At 42.5% G+C, this 25,081-nt stretch overlaps 2 protein-coding genes and 1 long non-coding RNA gene across 8 annotated transcripts in view; 2 read left to right on the top strand and 1 right to left on the bottom strand.

The window, feature by feature from the left end:
• The window catches only part of Celf1 (CUGBP Elav-like family member 1), an 82,053-nt gene extending 76,532 nt beyond the window's left edge, over window positions 1-5,521 (bottom strand). For 3 of the 5 annotated variants that reach the window (XM_040284366.2, XM_021729600.3, XM_021729602.3), the window contains exon 1: window positions 5,351-5,484. The gene's annotated coding sequence lies outside the window, so the exon portion shown is untranslated. Of the gene's footprint in view, window positions 1-5,350 lie in introns of all 5 variants that reach the window. The other 2 variants (XM_040284394.2, XM_021729604.3) reach the window with 2 other exon arrangements.
• On the top strand, window positions 4,457-5,504 carry LOC120889563 (uncharacterized). The gene is made up of 2 exons (XR_013437573.1): window positions 4,457-4,802; window positions 5,128-5,504. It is a non-coding gene; the product is annotated as an uncharacterized LOC120889563 (long non-coding RNA).
• A 10,370-nt stretch (window positions 5,522-15,891) lies between the features above and the next one.
• Ptpmt1 (protein tyrosine phosphatase mitochondrial 1) lies at window positions 15,892-24,833 on the top strand. 2 transcript variants are annotated; one of them, XM_005329965.5, is made up of 4 exons: window positions 15,905-16,487; window positions 16,593-16,673; window positions 22,707-22,898; window positions 24,580-24,833. In XM_005329965.5, the coding sequence occupies exons 1-4, from the start codon at window positions 16,314-16,316 to the stop codon at window positions 24,709-24,711; spliced, it is 579 nt and encodes a 192-aa protein (XP_005330022.1). In that variant the 5' UTR covers window positions 15,905-16,313; the 3' UTR covers window positions 24,712-24,833. The 2 variants fall into 2 exon arrangements, with proteins under 2 accessions (XP_077902161.1, XP_005330022.1); XM_078046035.1 differs by lacking the exon at window positions 16,593-16,673 and having other exon boundaries at window positions 15,892-16,487.
• Window positions 24,834-25,081: the final 248 nt, after the last annotated feature.

The following is a 25,081-nucleotide window of genomic DNA, read 5'->3' as shown; positions in this document are numbered from 1 at the left end:
AAGACCCTAAGTGACTTAGTGAGACCCTGACTCAAAATAAAAAGTAAAGAAAACTGACCTGGGGATGTGGCTCGGTGGTAAAGTGCCTCTGAGTTCAATCCCTAGTACCAAAAGAAAAAGAAAAAGAAAAAAAAACAAAACCTCATGTTTAGACTTACATGCCATCCCCAAGAAATCTCATTATGTGTATGCAAATATCAATACAAAGTCCAAATCACAAAACACTTCTGATCCCAAGCATTTACATAAGGAATATCGAACATGTAACCAAAAAGATTAAAAAACAAGAAGTCAGGTGTGGTGGCGCACACCAAAAACTCAAACAGAAGCCTATGTTCATAGCAGCACTGTTCATAATAGCCAAGAAGCAAAAACAACTCAAACTTCCATCAATGGATGCAGCAAATAAACAAAAAGTGATATATCCATATAATGGAGTCTCAAAAAGAAAAAAGTTCTGTCAAGTGCTAAAATATGGATAAACCTTGAGGATATCAAGCTATGTGAAATAAGTCAGTCACAAAAAGAAAAGCATTTTATGATTCCACTTATAAGGTCTCTAAAGTACTCAAATTCATAGAAACAAAAAGAAAAGTGGTTACCAGGGACTGAAGGGCAAAGGAAAAGAGTTTTTTTCAAAGGGATATACAATTTCAGATCTACAAGATCTTCCCAGACTTCTGGAAATCTTTTTGCCAACAATGTGAATGTATTTTTTTAAAAATACATATATATATATATATATTTTTAGTTGTAGATGGACACAATATCTTTTTTGTTTTATTTATTTTTTAAATATTTATTTTTTAGTTGTGTTGGACACAATATCTTTATTTAATTTCTTTATTTATATGTGGTGCTGAGGATCGAACCCAGGGACTTGCATGTGCTTAGGTGAGTGCTCTACCACTGAGCCACAACCCCAGCCTGTTTTATTTATTTTTATGTGATGCTGAGGATCAAACCCAGGGTCTCACACATGCTAGGCAAGTGCTCTACCATTGAGCCACAAACTTACCCCGTGAATGTACTTTACTACCACATAACTGTACACTTTAAAATGATTAGGAAAGCTAGGTACAGTGGCCCATACCTATAATCACAGCAACTTGGGAGGCTGAGGTAGGAGAATCACAAGTTCAAAGCCAGTTTCAGCTACCTAGCAAGGCACTAAGCAACTTAGGAGACACCGTCTCATAGTAAAAAGGGCTGGGCATTTAGCTCAGTGGTTAAGTGCCCAAGGTTCAATCCCCAGTATCAAATAATAAAATAAAGCACATCGTGCTCTTAAGCATTTTTATTCATAAATTAATTACAAATTAATAAATAAATCCCAAGTTGCTAAGATTACAGGCATATACACCACTCCCAGGAAATGGGTGAATTGTATCTCAAAAAATTTTTGTGTGTGTGTGTGGGGGGGGGGTGTACTGGGGATAGAACTCAGGGCCTTGTGTGTATGGAAGGCAAGCACTCTACCAACTGAGCTACATCCCCAGCAGTTTGGGTTTTTTTCCAGTTGTAGTTGGACACAATTCCTTTATTTATTTTTATGTGGTGCTGAGGATCGAACCCAGCCCTCAATAAAACTTTTAAAAAAAAAAAGTGCTTCACAAAATGCTATCATTCACTGGTTTAAAGAGAACAGAGCAATTTGTTATAAGTACCCAAAACCCTGCTTAGAGGAGCCTATGCTCCTGCTTCTTCCAGGTGGCAGTTCTTCTCTTTCCACCACTATCATCTTTTAACTGCCTAGTTCCTATTTAGGTTCAGATTCACAGGAAAATAGTTAAAGAAGCTGCAGTGGCAGTCAAGGAAAGAGGAAAGGAATTCAGTACTTAGCTTTACATTTAGTAGCAGAGCCCAAATCTTTATTAAACACACACACACACACACACACACACACACACACACACACACACACACCACATATACACAATAAGGTCTCTGCCACTTTCTTTTCCTCCTCTTGAAGCCCATCACACGTTTAAAAGGATTTCTCTGTTCCTGTGCTGCTTTACCCATCTACCTCATACGTGGATCTTTTTTTTTTTTTTTTTTTTGAGTCCTGGAGATTTAACCCTGGGGTGCTTTATCACTGAGCTACACACCCATCCCTTTTTTAATTTTGAGACAGGTCTTGCTGAAAGCCTTCCTAAATTGCTGAGGTTGACCTTAAAGCTGCAATCCTCCCATCTCAGCCCCTTAGGAGTCACTGGGATTACAGGCCTGTGCGACCATGCCCAGGTATGGCATGGTTTGTTTTAGCAACCACTCAAAATGGCATTCTATATTTAATAGCTTCCACAGAGCAGGTCACAGTGGCACATGCCTGTAATTCCAGCGACTCAGGAGGCTGGGGCAGGAGGATCCCAAGTTCTGGGCCAGCCTCAGCAACTTAGTGAGACCCTGTCTCAAAATTTAAAAGGGAAGGAACTGGGAATGTGGCTCAAGTGGTAGCACGCTCGCCTGGCATGCGTGCGGCCCAGGTTCAATCCTCAGCACCACATACAAACAAAGATGTTGTGTCTACTGAAAACTAAAAAAATAAATAAATAAATATTAAAATTTAAAAAAATTTAAAAGGGGAGATTCATGGCTGGGGGTGTAGCTCAGTGGTAAAGTACCCTTGGGTTCAATCCCCAGAACCAAATTAAAAAATAAATAAATTTAATATCTATTATTAAATCTTAAAACATGCCAGGTGTGGTAGCACACACCTGTAATCCCAAGGGCTCAGGAGGCTAAGGCAGGAGAATCATGAGTTCAAAGTCAACATCAGCAACTTAGCAAGGCCCTAAGCAACTCAGCGAGATCCTGTCCCTAAATAAATTATAAAAAAAACTGAGGATGTGACTCAATGGTTAAGTACTCCTGGGTTCACTTCCCACTACCTAAAAAAAAAAATCTTAAAACCCACCATGAAACTCTGACTAAAGCCTACTTTGGTAAGTAATACATCTATAGCATATAAAAAGGATGAACAAGATAAAAACCAAATATTAACAATCACCTCTGAGTAGTGGGACTATGGCTGAGTTCCCTTTTTGACTTATCTCTACTTTTTACAATGCATTTGTAACTTGTTAATATTTTTTAGTTGTAGATGGACATAATACCTTTATTACTTTATCACTTTTATGTGGTGCTGACGATGAAACCCAGTGCCTCATACATGCTAGGCAAGTGCTCTACCACTAAGACACAGCCCCAGCCCTGTAACTTCTGCAGTAAGAAAAAAAATCATTCTGGCTCCCAATTTCACTGTCTGCCTATCATAACACAGATACTTTCACACGTTACTGCATGGAAGGGGAACTAGCACCATGTGAGACAGACACCATTTCCTTCATATTGCATATTAAAATAAACCTAATAGCTGACTAACATGGTTAGGGTAACTGACATAAGATTACAATTCATGTCTTCTAAATTTAAGCCCAGAGCCCTTTCCATTCCACCATATCTCAAAGGGCAATTTGCATTATTGCTCATGATACTTTAAAAAAAAAAAGGCAAAACAAACCTCTGCTAAAAGACTGTTTTAAGAATATTTGCTATGTAACCTTGGGCAAGTAAGTCGCTTACTTCTGAAGCCCTCAGTTTCCTCCTCTGAAAAGTGAAAGGTTTGGAAAACATCTCTTAATAGTCCTCCTGCTAATGGATCGAAAATCTAGACCCTATCTTCAGAGAAGAAAACCCAAAGGGGGGCTGGGGATGTGGCTCAAGCGGTAGTGCGCTCGCCTGGCGTGCGTGCGGCCCGGGTTCGATCCTCAGCACCACATACCAACAAAGATGTTGTGTCTGCCGAGAACTAAAAAATAAATATTAAAAAATTCTCTCTCTCTCTCTCCTCTCTCACTTTAAAAAAAAAAAAAAAAGAAAAGAAAACCTAAAGGGAAAAAATGAATGTTAAGAGAGAAGTGGAGGCCTATGATCTGGGGCCAAGGACCATTCTTAATGGAAACAGGTGGTGGACAGTCATGAGGAAAGAACCACTAGGGGAACCATAAGCTTCCTGGTTAAAGCAACAGCTGAAAGCTCCAGATTTGCTTTACCAACAGCACTGCTTCTATCCTGGCTAAAAGTCATGATTAGAAATCCCACACTCCCTAAGTAAATCTAGAAAAATATAAAAATTACCTTGGGGAGAAAAATCACTACAGCAATAGTTAGTGCATGCTATTTTAACTCCGTGATTTTCAAAGTGAACTTTAATGTTAAAACGAAAAAAAAATTATTAATTCTATAAGAAGACCCCTTCATTCTCGTCAAGGATTTGCAGAGAACCTGAAACTTAAGAGTACTACACTTGTGGAAAAGGTGAAAGAATGCAATTAAATCCTCTCCAATTCACACAGAACCAAAGACAGTGAAAAGACCTTTAAAACGCAAAGTTCCTATAAAAGATTCATTGGGTATTTGTAACCTCTCAAACTACAGACATCATCAAGCATCTCATGCTCTCTCAAAAACTGTTAAACAGCCTTTTTACCCCACAGTAATGAACGCACAGCACCAACTCTGCTGACGAGAAAGCGATTCCATTTTGCTCAAACAGACTCCGATCAAAACCTCACCACCTTCCCCTCAACTATGGGAATGAACCCAAACCAATAAGAAGCTCCTTAGAGGATATGCAATGATCTCAGAGAATTAAAACAACATCCTGCCCGAAGGACCACAATCAAAACAGCACCGACTTGAAATCCAAAGCCAGGTCCCTGGCGAAGAAAGCGCTTTAATGTGCTCTCCAGGTCCCCGGGTGCGAGTTTCCAGCTCGACTACTAGGCCATGACTGGGTGAGCACCTGATGTTGGGGGGAGGGCGAGCCAAGGCGCTAGCCGATCTGGGGCAAGGAACAGGGGGCTCTCGAGGCTCGGAGAAGGGCTACCCTCTAAGGGGAGGATCCTGGGGTGCCCGAGGGCAGAGGACAAGGAACACGTGGGGCGGAAGGGTCAAGGAAGGGGTGTGCGGGGCAAGCAGCCTGGATCCGGCAAGGCAGCTGGAAAGGAGGACGGGACTGCTCCTGGGCAAGGAGCTAACCGCTGTGGGTTGGGAGGATGAAGGCAAAGGGCGCGGGGAGAGGTGTAAGGCCACGAGGAAGGCGGGTCTCTCTCGGCGCAGGGGCACGCGCCAGGCGAGCGCGGCGGGACCCGGGATGCCAGGGACCCCGACGCGCGGGAGATCACGGCCCTGCCTCCGGGGCGCGGGGAAAGAGGAGCGACCGCACCCGGAGGGCCCTGTGACCCGCTGCCGCCCGAACCGGACCCGCCCCACGGCGCCTCCCTCCAGCCTCCGCTCCCTCCCTCCGTCCCGCGGCCCGTTATTCCCTAGTCCCCACACTCACCAGCGGCTGCACCTTAGCCTGCCGCTGCCTCAGCTGCTGCCTGCGCCTCCGCAGCCGCCGCCGCCGCCGCCGCCTCGCTGCTGAGGCCGAGTCCCGGGGGAGCCTCCGCGTCCCGCCGCCGCTGCCGCTGCCGCCAGAGCAGAACACCCCAAAATGGCGGCACTTCCGGCACCTACCACCAGCGGGGAGGGCCGGGGAGGAGGGGGAGGACAGCGAGGGGGAACGTACCACCGCGGGCCGAGTGAAGCGCGGCTCAGGGGCGGGCCGAGCGTCGGCGCTGCAGCGCCCCCTCGGGCTGGGGAGTGGAGAAGCAGTTGCGCCGAACCCCCACCCCCACTTCCACCCTCCCTCGCCACCGCGGGCGGAGCCCTCAACCTAGGGAGCTGCAGGGTAGCATCTCTTTGTCTAGGAGCTCTACTGGAAGGTAGACCCAGGCTGGGAATATACAGTTCTCTCCTCTGTGCACCGCACCCGCAGGGCTTTGAATGACCCCGGTGGGCAAGCAGCGGTGCATACACGGAATGTACACTTAATAAAATATCCGATGAATGAATGAATGAATGAATAGTGTTTGGCCAGAATTGGTCACAGGGCACGCCCTCCTTTTTGCACCACCACACAAGCAACAGCATCCAGGCTTTCTTCCTTCTTTGTTGGCATGTAGAAAGTGTGTTGTAAGCTTTCAGACTTCGGTGAGTGCCTTCCAGCATGGTAATCAGCAGTGTGCACGCACAACCTGGCAAAATCCCTGAAACACCAGGAACTCATATGGATTATGTTGATTGCCCAAGCTAACCTACTTTTCCCAGGAAAAAAAATAATAATAATAATAACTTTTTAAAAAAAAAAAAAACAGGTCTTTAAAGACCTCTTTCGGACTACCAAGCCTGAGGTAGAAGGATCTCCAGCTCAAAACCAGCCTCAGCAAGAGAGCAAGGCCCTAAGCAATTTAGCCAGCCCCTGTCTCAAAATCCAAAACGAAAAGAGCTGGGGATATGGTTCAGTGGTTAAGCACCCCTGGATTCAATCCCAGGTATAAAGACCTCCTTCAGAGTGCTGGGGTCTAAACGGAATGCAAACAGCATTTTCTTGTTTATCCCTCAGCTTTTAGACTTAGTGAAATGCACACAGAAAGAAAACTTACTTTTGGTACCTTTGGGCTCCATCCATTTACAAATAACTCATGGGTTTGCAAATGATTTTTCTGTAACATAATCTGGCTTCCAGAGCAAGGAAGTTTTATACCCACAAATAATAATTACAGGAGCTGGAGATGTGGCTCAAGTGGTAGCACGCTCGCCTGGCACGTGTGAGGCCCAGGTTTGATCCTCAGCACCACATACAAAGATGTTGTGTCCGCCAAAAACTAAAAAAAATAAATATTAAAAATTCTCTCTCTCTCTCTCAAAATAATAATAATAATAATAATGATTACATCCTACTTACCACACAACAAAACAAAACAAAACAACAACAACAAAAAGTGGGCTCCCAAGCAGAAACCTCAAGGGAGAAGCATCCTTTCCCCCTTTAAGGAATTGGTAGTATAGAATGGAACAATTAGCCCCCCACCTGCACATTATCATATTTCCTTGTGTTATAGTTTAATATAATTCATAGGGCCAATATATGATCCTATTCTTGTAAATAATCATGTGTAATATACTGAAAACATTCTGTATTTATAGACCATTAAGTCTTACAGAATACCATCACAAACATGACTATGATTAATTATATATCTATCTCCCAGCTGTAGAAATGTCCAAGCCAAGAATCTGTCTTCTTTTGTGCTCCATAGAATTATCTAGATATTTGTGTGGCTTACTTCCTTCAGGTCTTAACTTAAATGTCACATTCTTAGTCCAGCCTTTCCTTGCCACTTTACTTAAAATCACACATATATGCATACACACAATTCCAATCCCCCTCTCTTATATTGTTTTTAATCAAAACACTAATCGCCATCTAGCATACCATAATTTTATTTACAATTTTATTTATTTTTTTTATTTATAGCCTTCCCCCACTAGAAGAAAAATTCTACAGAGATAGTGATTTCAACCATTTTATTTACTGCTGTATCCTCAGGGCATAGATAATGCCTAATCCATACTAGGTGCTTGATATTGTTGAATTAATAAACAGACATATCTAGGTACTAGGTATGGAAAGAAAGAATGAATTGTTTAGACTTTAGAAGCATTTCTTTATTTATTTACCATCCATGAAGTAAATAAGGGCAGGCAGAACACCCATCTTGTTATTTTCTCTTATCTCCATTGCTTTCCTGTGTCTGGCTCAATAGATATTTCTTGAAGGGCAACCAAAAACCTTTCCCTATGTTATCTGCCCCTTGACTAAGGAGTTCCTTTGCAGCAAAGGAGCTCCTTGAAGGGAACTAGTATCACTATTGTATCTAGTTACCAAGGCAGGTCAAGGTGTATTAGCCCAAAGTTGGGGAGCAGAACAATAATATGAAGAGCACTAATGAGCCATAACTTCAAAGGGTTACAGTAGTATAAACAAAATACTCAGTCCAAATACCAAAAAAAAAAAAAAAAATCTACTGTGAGATTAAAAAGAGCACATAGCCAGGTGCAGGTGTGGTGGTGCAAGCCTGTAATCCCAGTGGCTTGGGAGGCTAAAACAGGAGGATCATGAGTTCAAATCTAGCCTCAGCAATGGTGAGGCACTAAGCAACTCAGTGAGATCCTATCTATAAATAAAATACACAGTAAGACCAGGGATGTAGAGATGTGGCTCAGTGGTTGAGTGCCCCTGAGTTCAATCCCTGGTACAAAAAAAAAAAAAGAATTAGATTAAAATTTGTTTTGAAACATAGCCAGTGTGGCTAAGGGTTCAGGGAAACAAGCCTTCTCTGAGTATGAATGGAAGTAAAATTCAGATAATCTATCAGGATAAATTTAGAATTTTACATACATTTATAGGAATTTATCTTAAGGAAATAATCATGTAAGTGAAAAGATTGTTATTGGCAGGAGGTTTACTAGGGATTGAACCCAGGGACATTTTACCACTGAGCCACATCCCCGACCTTTGTGTGTGTGTGTGTGTGTGTGTGTGTGTGTGTGTGTGAGACTCAGGGTCTTGCTAAATTGCTGAGGCTGGCTTTGAACTTGTGATCCTCCTGCCTCAGCCTCCCGAGTCTGGGATTATAGGTATATGGCACCACACCTGGCTTGCAGAGATTGTTATTTAGACACAATTTAAATAGCATAAAATTTGATACCAAAGCAGATTGATAAAATAAATTATGGTGTATTCTTGACCTAGGACACTGTAATTTCAAATAATGACAAATAAAAATATTTAGTTATAGGAAAAGGTTTGTGATACAAGCATAGTAAATAAAACAGGTGGTATTAATAGGTATACAAGGAGTATATATGTTGAAAGAGGAAAAAAAAAACCAGAAAGAATATATATTAGAAAAAGTGCAAAAATGTTCTATATCTTTGATATTAGGTTTTGTTAATCTGGTTTTCATTACTATAATAAAATATTCAAGGCTGAGTAACTTTATTAAAAAAAGAGGTTGGGTTGATGGTAGAGCTCACTAAAAGAGCTGGTGCATGCACAGTCCTGGGTTCAATTTCTAGCATCACCCTCCAAAGAGAAGTTGTTTTGGCTCACAGTTCTGGTCCAAGGTAGAGGGTCTACATCTGGTGGTGGCATTCTTGCTGACAAAGGCCTAAGGTTGCACAGGGTCTCACACAGCAAGAGACAGGAGGCATGCATTCTGGTCTCTCACCCTCTTCTTGGAAAGTAACTAGTATTCAATTATGGGGCTTCCACCCATGACCTTATTTAATACTAATCACTTCCAAAGGCCCCATTTCTAAACACCAAAATCAGATTATGTTTCCACCCTCTTAATACCTCACAGTGGGGATTAAATTTCAACACAAAAATCCTTGGGGAACACACCCAAGCCATATCCAAAGCACAGCATCAACCCTTTTAATTTTAGTAATTCTGATAGAGATGTAGCAGCATTTTATTGTGGTTTAACTTTCTTTCCCTAATGGCCAATGGTTTTCATTACCTTTACATAGCTTATTGACCATGTGAACATTCTCTTTTGTGGATGCCTGCTCAAGCCTTTTTTCCATACACTCAACATCATTTTTACTGTCTGTCTTCCTTTTTTCAATGGTTTGTAGGAATTCTTTTGCATTTTGTTTTGTCCTTCGGGTTTTTTGGTTGTTGCTGTTTGTTTTGGTACTGAGGTTTGAACCAAGGATGCTTAACCACAGAGCTACATCCCCAGTCCTCCCTAAATTGCTTAGGGCTTTGCTTAGATGCTGAGACTAGCCTTGAACTTGCAATCCTCCTGCCTCAGCCTTCTAAATTGCTGGAATTACTAGTGTTACCACCACTTCTGGCTCTTTATGTATTTTGAAAATAAGTTCTGTGGATGTGTTTGTATTACTTATATCTACTTCCTGTGTGTGGACTACCTTCTACTCTCTCTTGTTTTAATGGTTTATTTTGATGAACAAGGTTTTTAATTTTATCAAGGTCCCATTTATCAATCCTTATTTTTTTTTAAAGAGAGAGAGAGAGAGAGAGAGAGAATTTTAATATTTATTTTTTAGTTCTCGGCGGACACAACATCTTTGTTTGTATGTGGTTCTGAGGATCGAACCCGGGCCCCACGCATGCCAGGCAAGCGCGCTACCGCTGGAGCCACATCCCCAGCCCTCAATCCTTATTTTGTGGTTAGTGTTTTCTGTGTTCCCTTTAAGAAATTTTGTTCCCCTAGGTCATAAAAAATCATTATTTTAATTGTTTACATCCATGATGTAGCTCTAATTTTTATGTATGATATAGGAGTCAAATTCCTTCATTACTTTCTCTCTCTCTCTCTCTCTCTTTTTTTTTTAGTAATGGGGAGTGAATCCAGGGGTGCTTAACCACTGAGCCACATCTCCAGCTCTATTTTGTATTTTATTTAGAGATAAGGTGTCACTGAGCTACTTAGGGCCTTGATAAGTTGCTGAGGCTGGCTCTGAACCAGTGATCCTCCTGTCTCAACCTCCCAAGCTGCTGGATTACATGTATGAGCCATCACACTGGCTTTTCTCACTTCTTTTCATGTGGATACCCAACTGATAGTGATAGTGGATACACTATTTGAAGAGATCATTATTTCCTTATTAAGATTTACAGTGAAGCTTTTCTTTTTAACTCTTACATTTTGTTGCTAGGAAGAAAAACTGGTACAACCAATACTGAAGGATACCTGACAAAATCTAAAAAGCTAAACGACTAGACTATACCCTAGACAGGCACAGTGCACATGCCCATATTCCCAGCAACTCTGGAGGCTAAGGCAGGAGTATCACAAAATTGATGCCAGCCTCAGCAATTTAGTGGGAGACCCTGTCTTCAAATAAAACAATTAAAAGAGCTGGGGATACAGCTCAGTGGTAGAGTGACCGGGGTTCAATATACACACACACACACACACACACACACACACACACACACACACACACAAAATAATCTAGTACCCTATGATGCAGCAATTATACTCCTGACAGAAAGAGTACATTTTTCACCCAAAGAATGACTTACAGGGGCTAGGGTTGTAGATCAGTGGTAGAGTGCTTGCCTGGCATGTGTGAGGCACTGGGTTCGATTTTCAGCACCACAGGTAAATAAATAAAAATAAAATTCTATCAACAACTAAAAGATACCACACGCACATACACACACACAGAGAGAGACACACACACATATATATGAAGAATGACTTGTACCAGACTTATTAATAAAATCCTAGCCAGGTGTAGTGGCACACACTTGTAATCCTAATGGCTTGGGAGGCTGAAGGAGGAGGATTCCAAGTTCAAAGCCAGGTAAAGCAATTTATAAGGTCCTAAGCAACTTAGAAAGACCCTGTCTCTAATTAAAAGATAAAAAGGGCTGGGGTTGTGGCTCAATGATTAAGAGCCCCTGAGTTCATTCCTCAGTGCCAAAAAGAAAAAGAAAGAAAGAAAGAAACAAATAATAGGGTGAAGTGTGTCCAAGGATGTGTTTTGTTTGTTTTGCAGCACTCTTTGATTCAGCCAAGTGTTTCTTGAGTATGTCACATACTGCACTAGACTATGAGGTTACAGGCATAAGTACACAGAGCCTCTGCCTGTAGGGAACTGCTATGAAGAAAGAAAAGAAAAGAAAAGAGAGGAGAGAAAGAAAGAAAGAGAAAGAGAGAAAGAAAGAGGGGGGAGGGGCTGAGGTATAGCTCAGTGGTAGATCATTTATCTCCCATGCATGGCCCTGGATTCCATCCCCAGCACCACCAAAAGAGAGGAAGGAAAAGCAGCAGCAGCAGTAGCTACCCAACCATCCATCAATAAGGAAACAGTTAGGGAGTGAGGGTACAACTCAATAACTAAGGTGCTGGCAGATCAAAACTAGCACAAAATAATTGTGAGCCAAGTATGGTGGTCCACACCCATGATCTCAGCAACTCGGGAGGTGGAAGTTGGTGTATTGTAAGTTTGAGGCTAGACTGAGCAACTTAGACTCTGTCTGAAAATATAAAATAAAAATAAAAAGAACTGGATGAGTGGCAAAGTATCCCTGGTTAACACCCCATAGCTGCTAATAATAATAATAATAATAATAATAATAATAATAATAATAGCAGCTGGGGATATAGCTCAGTTGGCAGAGTGCTTGCCTTACATGCACAAGGCCCTGGGTTCAATCCACAAAGAAAGAAAATAATAATAAAAAATATTGTAATATATGTATTTTACTACAATTTTTATTTTCATATTATTATTATTTATTTTGGTGCTGGGGATTGAACTCAGGAGCACTCGACCACTGAACTAAATTCCCAGCTCTATTTTGTATTTTATTTAGAGATAAGGTCTCAGTGAGTTGCTTTGGGGCCACTGGGATTATAGGCTATGCCACTATGCCTGGCCCTTTACTACAAGTCTTTATTTTTTATTTTATTGTTATTATTATTATTTCTGTGTATGTAGTGCTGGGGATTGAGCCCATGGTCAAGCACTCTACCAGTTGATATATCTCCCCAGCACCTACTACAAGTTTTTAAATTGGTGTCACATTACAACTCAGATCCTGACTAATGCACAAATATATTAGTATAGGTTAAACTTCTGTAGCATTTGGCCCTAAATTCAATAGCTGCAACAAAATAGAAAGTTGTTTTTTTTTTTTTTTAGCAGTACTGGGGTACTCTACTACTGAGCTACATCCCAAATCCTTTTTATTTATTTTGAGCCAGGTTCTCATTAAATTGCACATCCAGGCCTCAAACTCTTGTCTCAGCCTCTTGAGTCCCTGCTATTTCAGATCTGCCCCACTTCACCTGATGAGAAATTTATTTCTCTCTCTCTTTACAGATGAGGGTGGATGTTCCTAGTGGAGAAATGAAAAGAAGTAGCTTCTCTAGGCAGTTATTGAGTGACCCAGACCAAAGGGAACAGTGCCATCTGTTATTCATGCCTGCTGAGATTCTTCAAGGCGTTATAATCCCCACTCTAGCCCACAGGAAGACAAACAGGGCATGGACATTGGTGGAGGTTTTGTGGACCAGGCTTATTAGCCCTGTGAGGGCTGCAACTTTCACCTTCTACTGGAGAAAGTGGAGTCCACTGTTCCCTCTAACTACAAGGGACACTGAGCATGTGGCTGCTCAGATACTACAGAAGAAGTAGATAAAGGATTCTGGTGGACAGTTAACAGTCCCTGAAAGCAAAAGAAAAAACCCCTGGGAGAATATGCACCTAACTCTACTCCTGATAGCTCCTGAGGTAAGATTCAGGAAGCCTTCATTTATTTTACACTATGTAATTTTGAAGTGCTTCCATTTGTCTGTCTGTCTGTCTGTGTGTCTGTGTGTGTGTGTGCGCGCGCGCGTGTGTGCATGCCAGGGATTGAACTAAAGGGCACTCAACCACTGAACCACATCTCAGACAAGGTCTGAGTTGTTTAGCTCCTCATTTTGCTGAGGATGGCTTTGAGCTCGCACTACTCCTGCATCAGCCTCCGAACTGCTGGAATTATAGGCATGCGCCATCATGTGTTTCTATTTTTTACAACAAAACTTGTCACCATTATAATAAAAATTTATAAAACAAAACCAGGTGTGGAGGAATTAACAAAAAACTGCATAGAAGTCGAAACAGCCAGTCATAGTGGCTCATGCCTGGAATCCCTGTGGCTCGGGAGAAAGAAGCAGGAAGATCAGGAGTTCAAAGCCAGCCTCAGCAACTTGTGAGACCCTGTCTCTAAATAAAATACAAAATAGGGCTGGGGATGTGGTTCAGTGGTTGAGTGCCTCTGAGTTCAATCCCTGATAACCTCCCTTCTCCCTCAAAGAAGTTGAAACCACTGATGCATTCCTAATTGATAAAATAGACTAGAATAAACCTAAATTTCTATCTCAAGAGAATGAGTAAATATTCCATGATATAAACGAGGGCTGGGGCTATAGCTCAGTGGCAGAGTGCTTGCCTAGCATGTGTGAGGCACTGGGTCCAATCCTTAGCACTGCATAAAAAACTAAACAAATAAAGGTATGCTGTCCACCTACAACTATAATTTAAAAAAAAAAACATAAAATGGACGATTATAGATTGCTCGTTCTTTTTTTTTTTTTTTTTTTTTTTTAGTTTTCAGTGGGCACAACATCTTTATTTTAATTTTATGTGGTGCTGAGGATAGAACCCAGTGCCACATGCATGCCAGACGATCGTTACTGCTTGAGCCACATCCCCAGCCCACGGATGATTATAGAGCATTAAAAATAAATGACCAGGGGCTGGGGTTGTAGCTCAGTGGTAGAGCACTTGCCTTGCATGCATGAGGCACTGGGTTTGAACCTCAGCACCACATAAAAATAAATAAAGGTATTGTGTCCATCTATATCTAAAAATAAAAATAAATAAATAAATAAATGACCAATATATACTTCACAACAATGTGGTTATATCTTTAATTAAAAAGTCATAAAATACCACTTGTTTTATTCATCATTTTTATTAAGTATATGTATTTATGTGTTTAAAAACCATTTTGTTGGGGGTGGCAACATAGCTTAGCGGTACAGCACGCTTGTGTAGCACCACAAACACACCCCAAAATTGTTTTTAATTTTTTTAACTTTATTTTATTTACTTATTTATTTTTATGTGATGCTGAGAATCAAACCCAGGGCCTTGCATGTGCAAGGCGAGCACTCTACAGCTGGGCCATAACCCCAGTCCCTATTTTTAATTTTTATTGTAAAAAATATATATTTATTTAACCAAGGATTAAACACAGATGTTTAATCCCTTTTATTTTTTATTTTGAGCCAGGGACTCACTAAATTGCTGAGGTTGGCCTTTGGATCCTCCTGCCTCAGCCTCCTTAGTTACTAGGATTATTCAGGTGTGTCACCACACCAGACTGGCAAAATTAAAATTTCTAAAGTTAACTGTGATGATTACAAATATACCAAAACCCTTTGACACTCAGGTTTGTCTTTAGATTACATAAATCTTTCACCTTTTAGGGCTAGGGACATAGTTAAGCGGTAGAGTGCTCTCTTGCCTAGCATGCTCAAGGCCCCGGATTTGTTCCCAAGTACAACAAACAAACAAAAACCCAAATAAAACAAAATAAAAACCCAGCAACAACCAAAACCCATTAAACTGTACACTTTTAAAGGGTGAACTTTTTAAATATTTGTTTTTTAGTTGAAGTTGAACACAATACCTTTATTTTATGTATTTATTTTTTTTAGGTGGTGCAAACCCGGGGCCTCACACATGCTAAGCGAGCGTTCCACTGCTGAACCACAACCCCAGCCCATGGCTGAATTATTATATATGTGAGTTGTATTTTTTTTTTTTTTTTTTTTTTTTTAGTGCTGGGGATTGAACCCAGGGCCTTGTGCATGCAAGGCAAGCACTCTACCAACTGAGCTATATTCCCCAGCCCATGAATTGTATCTCAATAAAGCTGCTATAAAAGGTGGTTTTTTTGTTTTGATTTTGCCACACTAGAAATGGAACCCAGGACCTGGCACATGCCAGGCAAGTGATTTACCACTGAACTACACCCTTAGACCATGAGTCTTTTCTTTCTTTCTCTTTCCCTTTCCTGTGTGTGTGTGTGTGTGTGTGTGTGTGTGTGTGTGTGTGTGTGTGTGTTGCTGGGGATTCAATCCAGGGCACATGGGAGGCAAGCACTCTACCAACTGAGCTAAACCCCCAGCCCATCTTTCCCTTTTTCTTGTACAGTCCCAGGGAGATTTATTACTGAGTTACATCCCTGCCCCCCCCCCTTTTTAATTTAGAGAAGTTGCCCAGGCTGGCCTTGAACTTGAGATCCACCTGCATCGCTAGGATCACCGGCGTGCGCCACCACCCCACCGCAGAGGCCCTTCCTCGTCTCTTCTCCCCTTTTATTTGGAGGGGGCACCTGGAATCACTGCCCCTCCTTCCGGCCGGATCGGGGCAGTGCCCTTCCTCCTTCGGCCGGGTCACACTTCCACCCTGAGAGGTCGTGCCCCCTCACCTGGGACGCGACCCCTGCCGGCGGGGGCCTACCGCTGGCCACAGGCAGGGTCCCAGTTTCGCAAGCCGCAGGCTCACCGGCCAGTGGCCCAGGAGCGCAGGGCGCTGAGCGCCGGGGATCTGCTTCACGCCGACAGCCTGGTCCCTCCCCCGAGGCCGGCGGCCCCTCCTCCGGAGCCGTGGAGCCCGCCCCGGGAGCCCCAGGCCAAGACCCACAAGCCCAGGGCTGCGAGCCCCGGACCCTGGCCCCTGAGGAGCCCGCGGTGACTGCGCCGTCTCCCCCCGAGGCCTCAGGCTGCCCGCAGACCTCGCCCTCGTTGTCCTCGCGGTCGCAGACCTCGAGCCTGGGAACGAGCGGCACGTCGCAGCGCCGGACCGGGCGGGGCCGGATGGCGGCCTCCGCGTGGATGCAGGCCGGCCTGGCCCGGGCGCTCTTCTACCCGACGCTGCTGTACACGGTGTTTCGCGGGAAGGTGCGGGGTCCGGCGCACCGCGACTGGTACCACCGCATCGACCACACGGTGCTGCTGGGCGCGCTGCCGCTGCGGGGCATGACGCACAAGGTGAGCGGGGCGGCGGGGCCCGGCCTCCGCGCCGCCGGCCCCTTCGCGGCCCGGCCCACCCCGGGTCCCCGCGGCCCTTGCTGAGCCGGCTCTTTGCTTCGGCAGCTGATACAGGAGGAGAACGTGCGCGGGGTGATCACCATGAACGAGGAGTACGAGACGAGGTTCCTGTGCAACTCCTCAAAGGTGAGGGGCCCGGGCCCCCGGGGAGGAGCTGGGGCGGGGGCGCCTGCCAGCCAGCTTCGCCCACCGCCCCAGGCCTGGGAGACCCGGAGAAGTTTGAGGGAGGAAGTATGCGGCGATGACCATGCTCCAAGACAGGACTCCCAAGCTTGTTTGCCTCCTTGGGAGGAGAATCTGTCTGGCCTTACAAGCTCAGATGGCAGCAGTTGGAGATAGAAAAGTGAAAGGCAGACTAGTTGACAAACCGTAGGCAGTGCCCTGTGCCTTGGAGCCCCAGCACTCAGGAGGCTGAGGCCAGAGGAGTTGGAGGACAGCCTGGGCAACATTTGAGACCCTATCTCAAAACAAAACAAGAGATGGAAAAGTAAAGTTGACAAAAACCCCTTTATGCACAAAATTTTATTCTTAATTTCTGCCTTTCAAATTAGTAACTGAGCCGGAGGCAGTGATGATGCACATCTATAATCCCAGCAACTCAGGAGGCTGAGGCAGGAGGATCTCACGTTCTAGACCAACTTCAGCAACTTAGCAAGATCCTGTCTCAAAACAAAAACTTTAAAAAGATAAAAAAGGGGTGGGGATGTTAAGCGCCACTGGGTTCAATCCTCAGTACCTAAAAAGTAAAAAAAATAAAAAATCAGTGACTGAAATTGAAAGACAAAAACTGTGCCTTGCTCATTCCATCATTCATCCATGTAATGCTTATTAAGTACTCAATAGGGATCAGGCACTGTGAGGCATTCAAGCTGAAATCCCTAGCAAAAGCACCCTCCCAACACTCTTACCATCTAAATGTGTCATAAAATTATCTATTAAAAAGCTAAAAAGAGTTCATTCATTTGGATCTGATTTGGGTGAATGTTAGAGATTAGGATTGAACTCCGAAACACTATCATAATAAAGTTCAGTCCAAAATGTAATTTTCATTAAATGTGAATGCTTGCTTGTGGACCCTTCTACAGTGGTTATTAGTAAATGCTGCCCTATTATTACTAAACAATGATCTTTCTTTATTATACTGATATAGATAGTGAAAATGCTGTTAATTTCAACCTACAATTTTTAAAAAATAATTTTAGTAGTAGATGGTCACAATACCTTTATGTTGTTTATTGTTTGTTTATGTGGTTCTGGGGATTAAATCCAGTGCCTCATACATGCTAGACAAGCACTCCACCACTGAGCCACAACCCCAGCCTAACCTACAAATTGTTTTGAAACTTTAAATTTGTGACTCACATTTTAAATATATAAGCCAGTGATTCAGGAGGCTGAGGCAGGAAGATTGATAGTTTGAGCCCAGCCTTCGCAACTTAGTGAGATCCTGTCTCCAGATTCAAAAAGGCTTGGGATGCAGCTCAGTGGTAGAGAATCTCTAGGTTCAATCCTAGTACTGAGAAAAAGAAAAAAGTGTGTGTGTGTGTGTGTGTGTAATTAGTGGCTGAGAGTGTAGCTCAGTGGGAGAGCACGTTTAGCCTCTCAGATGTGTGACCCTGGATTTGTCCCTAACACCACACACATACATGCACATGTGTATGTTAGTATGAATTAGTCACGGCATAAATATATATATACACATATTTTTTTTTTGGGGTACTGGAGATTGAACTCAGGGGCACTCTGACCACTGAGTCACATCCCCAGTCCTATTTTGTATTTTATTTAGAGACAGGGTCTCACTGAGTTGCTTAATGTCTTGCTGTTGCTGAGGCTGGCTTTGAACTTGTGATCTTCCTGTCTCAGCCTCCTGAGCTGCTGGGATTACAGGTGTGTGCCACCACAACAGCCATGGCATACATTTTTGACATGCCTATGGTGCTGGGAATTGGACCCAGGTCCTTGCTCTACTACTGAGCTATACCCACCCCCTCTTGGCATACATTTTTATTATGGTAAGATTGCAATAAATCACTGAGTCGATCTTATCTTAAAGCAGAAGATGGGACATTTATTTACCAGCTGGTGGTCTGGATTCACCATCTGGTAGGCCAAAGGACAGGCTGCAAGTCTACATTCTTCAACCCCTTCCAAGGGTTAGAGTACACCTTTATAGTCCAAAACTACATTAATCATAAGTGGATGTTGCTATGATTCAAAACCATAAACAAACATCATGAGATCTAAAATCATAAGCAGAGGGGAAGTGGGTCAAAATGCCTAGTTGAGTACAAGTTGAAGATTGTGTACTAATATCTATACAATCATTCTGATAAGGTACATCATCCAAGAAAAATAGGAACCAAAAAGAGAAAAATTTTATGTTGTGTCTCATGACTAAACTCTCAAGGTCACTCCAGGTGAACTGGGCTGGCACGAAATAATCACACAGAGACAGAGTAATACCTTTTTCTTTGGGTCCTGTGATAGCTCCTCTGACCTTAAGGGTCCATGGAAAGAGAGAGAGGGGAACACATGCTGAACCCTTCTAAAGGGGAAAGCCATTCAAATGAGGCAAGGGGTCAGGTTTCAGGGGTTGAGTCTAGCGGATTGATTACATCTAGGAAGGCCATGCCCATGTCATGAGCTGTGTGGGGAGCATAGGCAGAGTGAGCAAAAAGACCAGAGTGAGGCCCACCCAACCGGGGCAACGTGGATTCAGTCCACTTTGTGCGCTCAGAGCTCATGGCTTGCCACATCTCCACATTCTCATAGCTCAAGGCTAAGGGGTGCCCAGTTTGTTCCTATGTGGCAGCTCCCAACAATTTTGCATTGTATGAGAACAGAAGCATTTGCATTTCTAACCAGGATCAGGATGGCAGAGATGGAATTTTCTCATGGGAGAAGCATTTCTTAGATGACATGGAGTCTCAGGGTAAAATGGAGTCTGTTTGTCATTGCCTGATCAGTAACATTTTAAGGAATGGATGGGGCTGGGGTTGTGGCTCAAGTGGTAGAGTGCTTGCCTAGCACCTGTGAGGCACTGGGTTTAATCCTCAGCACCACATAAAAATAAAATAAAGATATTGTATCCACCTAAAACTAAAATATAAATATTAAAAAAAAAAGTATGGATAACAGCTCCTTGGATTTCCCAAAGTACTTTGCAACAAGGCCTCAAGGGTCATTAGCCAAAACAGTAAATGTTCACTACTGTGGTCAGTCCTGTGGTGCAAGGGGAGTCCGAAGTTACTGGACATCTGCAAAATATGCTTGTCTTTCTATGTGAGGCATTGACATTTGTAAAATGGAGCTATACCATCCCACTATTGCAGGAAAAAGAAATCTCCAAGGCAATGGTTCTCACATTTTAATATGCCTAAAAATCATCTGGCAATCTTGCTAAAATAGCATATTCCTACTTACAACCCCCAGAGATTCTGACTCAGTAACTTTAGGGTGAGGTCCAGGAATCTGAGTATTTAGCAACTCTGCAGGTGTTTCTGATGCAATTGATACATAAGCTACAGCTGCAAAACTCTTTCAGTTTTTATTAATTTTATAAGTAGAATTAAATACAGACCTTCATTCAGGGTCATAAAAATCTCAGATACTCACAAAAGAGGTTAATAAAGAGTAGCTGGATTACAATGTCTAAGACAGGATAGCAAGTTAGAGGCCAGTGTGGGCAACTTAGACCTTATCTCAAAATAAAAAGGAAAAAGAACAAATTAAAAAAAAAAAGAAAGAAAAGAAAAAGCACTGGGAATGTAGCTTAGTGGTGGAGCACTTGCTGAGGAAGTGTGAGCTCTTCAGTTCTATCCTTAATACTACTCCGCCATACACATACAAAAAGAATAGCTGGAGCATATCTGAAGTTTTAAAGCAAATATAAAGTTGCCCAGTTTAACAGAGGCTTTATTTCTCCCATTTCTTCTTTTTAAGTGATAATATTTCACACAAGTAGATATGTTTCAGTTTTAAAATGATAAACCTATTTTTAGATGTATCCCTCAAAAAAAGTGGTAAAAATGTATATACTTGGGATAAAATATAGTACCCTCAATCTGCAGCTGAATCACTCACTAGACAGGTCTCAAAATTAGGCAAAAGCTTTTTTTTTTTTTTTTTTTTTTTGATGTATAGTAGTGCTGGGAATTAAACACAAACCTTTGTGCAGGCCAGGCAAACACTCTACCCCTAGAGCTACCTCCCCTACCCCCATAACTTTTGCAACCAAATTTTATATAATATTTTGCAGCTAAAGATTCAAATATCTGAAAGGTACTTAGTTTGCAGTATTGGGGTTGGACCCAGGGGCCCTTTACCACTGAGCTACATCCTACCTGCCATGTTTTATTTTATTTTATTTTTTTTTAATACTGGATATTGAACACAGGGGTATGCTACCACTAAGCCACATCCCCAGTTCTTTTATTTTCGAGGTAGGGTCTAAATTGCCCAGGCTGGCCTTGCTATCCTTCGGCCGGCCTCCACTTCCCAAGTAGCTGAGATTATAAGCATGTACCATCACACCCAGCTAAATAACTGGTTGGTTAGCATCTGGTTCTTTCAGGTTGGTTTTTTTGTTGTTATTTTAGGGGTATTGGGGCATTGCACCAAGGGCCTTTCATATGCTAGGTAAGCACTCCACTCTGCCACTGAGCTATGTCTACAACCCAACTTTTTAAAAATTTTTATCTTAAGACAGGGTCTAGATAAGTTGCTGAGACTGGCCTTGAATTTGGGAATTCTGCCTCAACCTCCTGAATTAACAGGATTACAAGCACATGCACACTGCACCTGGTTTAAAGAGTATTTTAAGAGTAGTTTTGGCCAGGTGCAGTGGCAGACACCTGTAATCCCAGCAGCTTGGAAGTCTGAGGCAAGAGGATCGCAAGTTCAAAGCCAGCTCAGTGGTAGAACGCTCACCTAGCATATGTGAGGCCCTGGGTTTTATCCTCAGTACCACATAAAAATAAATAAATAAAATAAAGGTATTGTATCCAACTACAACTAAAAAATAAATACTAAAAAAAAAAAAAAAAAAGCCAGCCTCAACAAAAGCAAGGTACTAAGCAACCCTATTTTGTATTTTATAGGGGTGGGGATGTGGCTCAGTGGTCAGAGTGCCCCTAAGTTCAATCCCTGGTACCCAAAAAAGAGGGGGCTGGGGCTATAGCTCAGCAGTAGAGGGCTTGCCTTACATGTGTGAGGCACTGGGTTCTATCCTCAGCACCACATAAAAATAAATGAATAAATAAGGGTCTGGAGTTGTAGCTCAGCAGTAGAGCACTTGCCTCATATGTGTAAAATAAGTAAATAATAAAAAAAAAAAAAGATATTGAGTCCATCTACAACCTACAACTAAAAAACTTTAAAAAAAAAAAAAAACAGAGGGCAGGGGATATAGCTCAGTGGTAGAGTGCTTGCCTAGCACACACAAGACCCTGGGTTCAATTCTCAGCACCACAAAAAAAAAAAAAAAAATAGTTTGGAGCTGGGGTTGTGGCTCAGGGGTAGAGTGCTTGCCTGGTACAGGAGGCACTGGATTCGATCCTTAGGACTACATATAAATAAATAAAATAAAGGTATTGTGTTCGTCTACAAATTAAAAAAAAGAAAAGAAGCAAAAGAAAGTTATTTTAAAAAGAAGAAAATGGGGCTGGGGCTATAGCTCAAAGCACTAACTTTGCAGGTCTGAGGCCCTGAGTTTGATCCTCAGCACCACATAAAAATAAATTAAAATAAAGATTTTGTGTCCATCTACAACTATTTAAAAAAAAAAAAAAAGAAGAAAAGAAAGAATAGTTTAAGGGCTGGGTAGGTAGCTCAGTGGCAGACGGCATGCCTAGCATGTGGTACAAGGCCCTGAGTTTGATCCCCAGGACTACACACACAAAAGAAAATACTTTAAATCTGGAACACAGTTCTAACTCAGCAGCATAGCTGTTAGATGAAAGACCAGCCATTGTAGTCAGCCATTTTAAGGGCATTTCTATAAAAAAATTTCTTTTTTTTAGAAGAGAGTATATTCACATTGTAGTAAACCTTTAAATTTCTTGTTGCTTTGCTGTCCCTTGGGAGACAGACCCTCTTCATGCCGTCCACAAAAGGTTTCTTTCATTCTCTCTTTTATGCTGGTGGACCTGATTTCAGGAGTGGAAGAGAGTAGGAGTTGAGCAGCTGCGGCTCAGCACAGTCGACATGACTGGGATCCCCACCTTGGCCAACCTCCACAGAGGAGTTCGCTTTGCACTCAAGTACCAGTCATTGGGCCATTGTGTCTACGTGCATTGTAAAGCTGGACGCTCCAGAAGTGCCACTATGGTTGCAGCATATCTAATGCAGGTATTTTTTTTGATGATGCAGGTATTTCTGGACTGATCTCTTTTATAGTAGACTTCCAGAAGTTCAATAGTATGGTTACTGGCAGGCCTTGCTGGGGGGAGCCATTATCCAATAATAGGCTATCTGTAGGTGGTGTGGTATCATGCAAAGCACCTCAGATTCATGGATAGGCTAACCTTTGGCTCTGACACCTGCCAAAGCATACAAAGTTGGACTCTCCTCTCTGATGTTTAGTTTCCTCAAACTAAATGTGGTATGAAGCTCGAGTACTATAGATAATATTAGTGCTAATCACTTTCAGGTCTGTAGTACTCAGGTTTCTTCAAATATTTCTTGAGTCTCAGGCGTAGTGGCTCATGCCTGTAATCCCAGGAAGTTGGGAGGCTGAGGCAGGAAGATCACAAGTTTGAGGCCAGCTTCAGCAACTCAGTGAGATCCTTCCTCAAAATAAAAAATAAAAAGGGCTGGGGTTGTGGCTCGGTTGGTTAAGTGCCCCTGAACATTAGTTTCTAGAAAGAGAGTATCCAAACCAAATTTTACCTATTTGCTGACTAGCAGTAGGATGCTTAAAAATATTTTAACATGTGATGTGGCATGTACCTGTAGTACCAGCTGCTTGTTACACTGAGGCAGGTGAATCACTTGAGCCCAGTTCAAGACCTGCCCAAGCAACACAGCAAGACCTTGTTTCAAAATAAATAAAAAACACTCATTTTTGTTACCAGTCTGGCCCCTACACAATATTTTCTAAGTTATGTGGACAAAGGACAAAGGAAATGTGGTAATCTGCCTAGTTTTGTGTTACTGTGGACTGGTGAGTAAATGACTCTAAACAGTATTCAAGGACTGGGGATATAGGTTAGTGGTAGAGCACCTGGTTCAATCCCCAGTAACACACAAAAAAAACCCCAAAAATACCCATTTTATACTCTTTCCTATAAATTTCTATTGGTGGTTCTGGTGATTGAATCCAGGGCCTTGTATATGCTAAGCACGCACCTTACTACTGAGCTATACCCTCAGCCCATCCTAGAAATTCTTCTAAAATTTCAGCTCAGAACTTAGGATATTGATGAGGCCTAGGCAGTTTTGAGATTAGGGTCTCAGCTTCACCTTTAACCTTTTTCCAGAGTTTGGAAGCATAAGAATTGGCATACTATTGTGGGCCTGGTTGACTGAGATGATTAAAGTGCTCTCCATTTATCATACGTGGAGTATGGGGTTTTGTTTTTGTTTTTTTGAGATAGAGTCTTGCTATCTTACCCAGACTAGCCTTGAGCTCAAGTGATCCTCTTGCTTCAGCCTCAAGTACCATACTGGTAATACAGCATGATTTTTAACACCCCTCCTCAAATGGCCTTTTTTTTTGGTGGGGATACAGGGAATTGAAGTCAGGGGCACTCAACCACTGAGACACAGCCCTATTTTGTATTTTATTTACAGACAGGTTCTCACTTAGTTGCTTAGTGCCTCACTTTTGCTGAGGCTGGCTTTGAACTCATGATCCTCCTATCTCAGCCTCCCAAGCCACTGGGATTACAGGCATGTGCCACTGCGCCCAGCTCAAATGGACTTTTCTGAAAAAAGGAATTCTAGGAGTCCTTCAACACCCCCATAGGTCCAGGGCATCTGAACATCTGACCCTTTCTTTCTCTGTTGATTTCCCAACCATCTACTTTAGGTACACAACTATAGCCCAGAGGAGGCTGTCAGAGCCATTTCCAAGATCCGGTCCCACATCTACGTCAGACCTGGCCAGCTGGAAATTCTCAAAGAGTTCCACAAGGAGATTTCTACAAGGGCAGCAAGATGACACTTATGAAAGATATGAAATGTGTGGATTTGAAAGAACTAAACAATGCTGCTTGATACAGAATAAAGAAGTTGTATAGGATCAAAAGGGCTTAAGCCCAGACTTGACGGAACAGAAATGTACTAAGTAGTGGACAATTTTCTTGTGTCTTATTTTCCTAAATTAACACTGTTATATGCCTACAGAGGAAGACTTAGTGTATCTACTTTTTTTTTTTTTTTTGTAGATGGACACAATACCTTTTAATATTTACTTTTATGTGGTGCTAAGGCTTCAATCCAGTGCCTCACACATGCTAGGCAAGTGCTCTACCACTAAGCTACAACCCCAGCCCCTAAATCTTGTTTTCTTTAATAGCACCAAGAAATAT

Source organism: Ictidomys tridecemlineatus, chromosome 4, assembly GCF_052094955.1.
Source record: "Ictidomys tridecemlineatus isolate mIctTri1 chromosome 4, mIctTri1.hap1, whole genome shotgun sequence".
Classification (NCBI taxonomy): Eukaryota; Metazoa; Chordata; class Mammalia; order Rodentia; family Sciuridae; genus Ictidomys; species Ictidomys tridecemlineatus.
Note: the sequence above shows the minus strand (reverse complement) of the source record. Positions and strands in the feature narration are given on the sequence as shown.

Bases quoted from the DNA above. Each gene is read 5' to 3' on its own strand.
- Ptpmt1 (XM_005329965.5), top strand. From the start codon at position 16,314: ATGGCGGCCTCCGCGTGGATGCAGGCCGGCCTGGCCCGGGCGCTCTTC. The intron at 16,674-22,706 runs GTGAGGGGCCCG...ACCTGATTTCAG, and splicing joins TCCTGTGCAACTCCTCAAAG to GAGTGGAAGAGAGTAGGAGT. The intron at 22,899-24,579 runs GTATTTTTTTTG...CATCTACTTTAG, and splicing joins TTGCAGCATATCTAATGCAG to GTACACAACTATAGCCCAGA.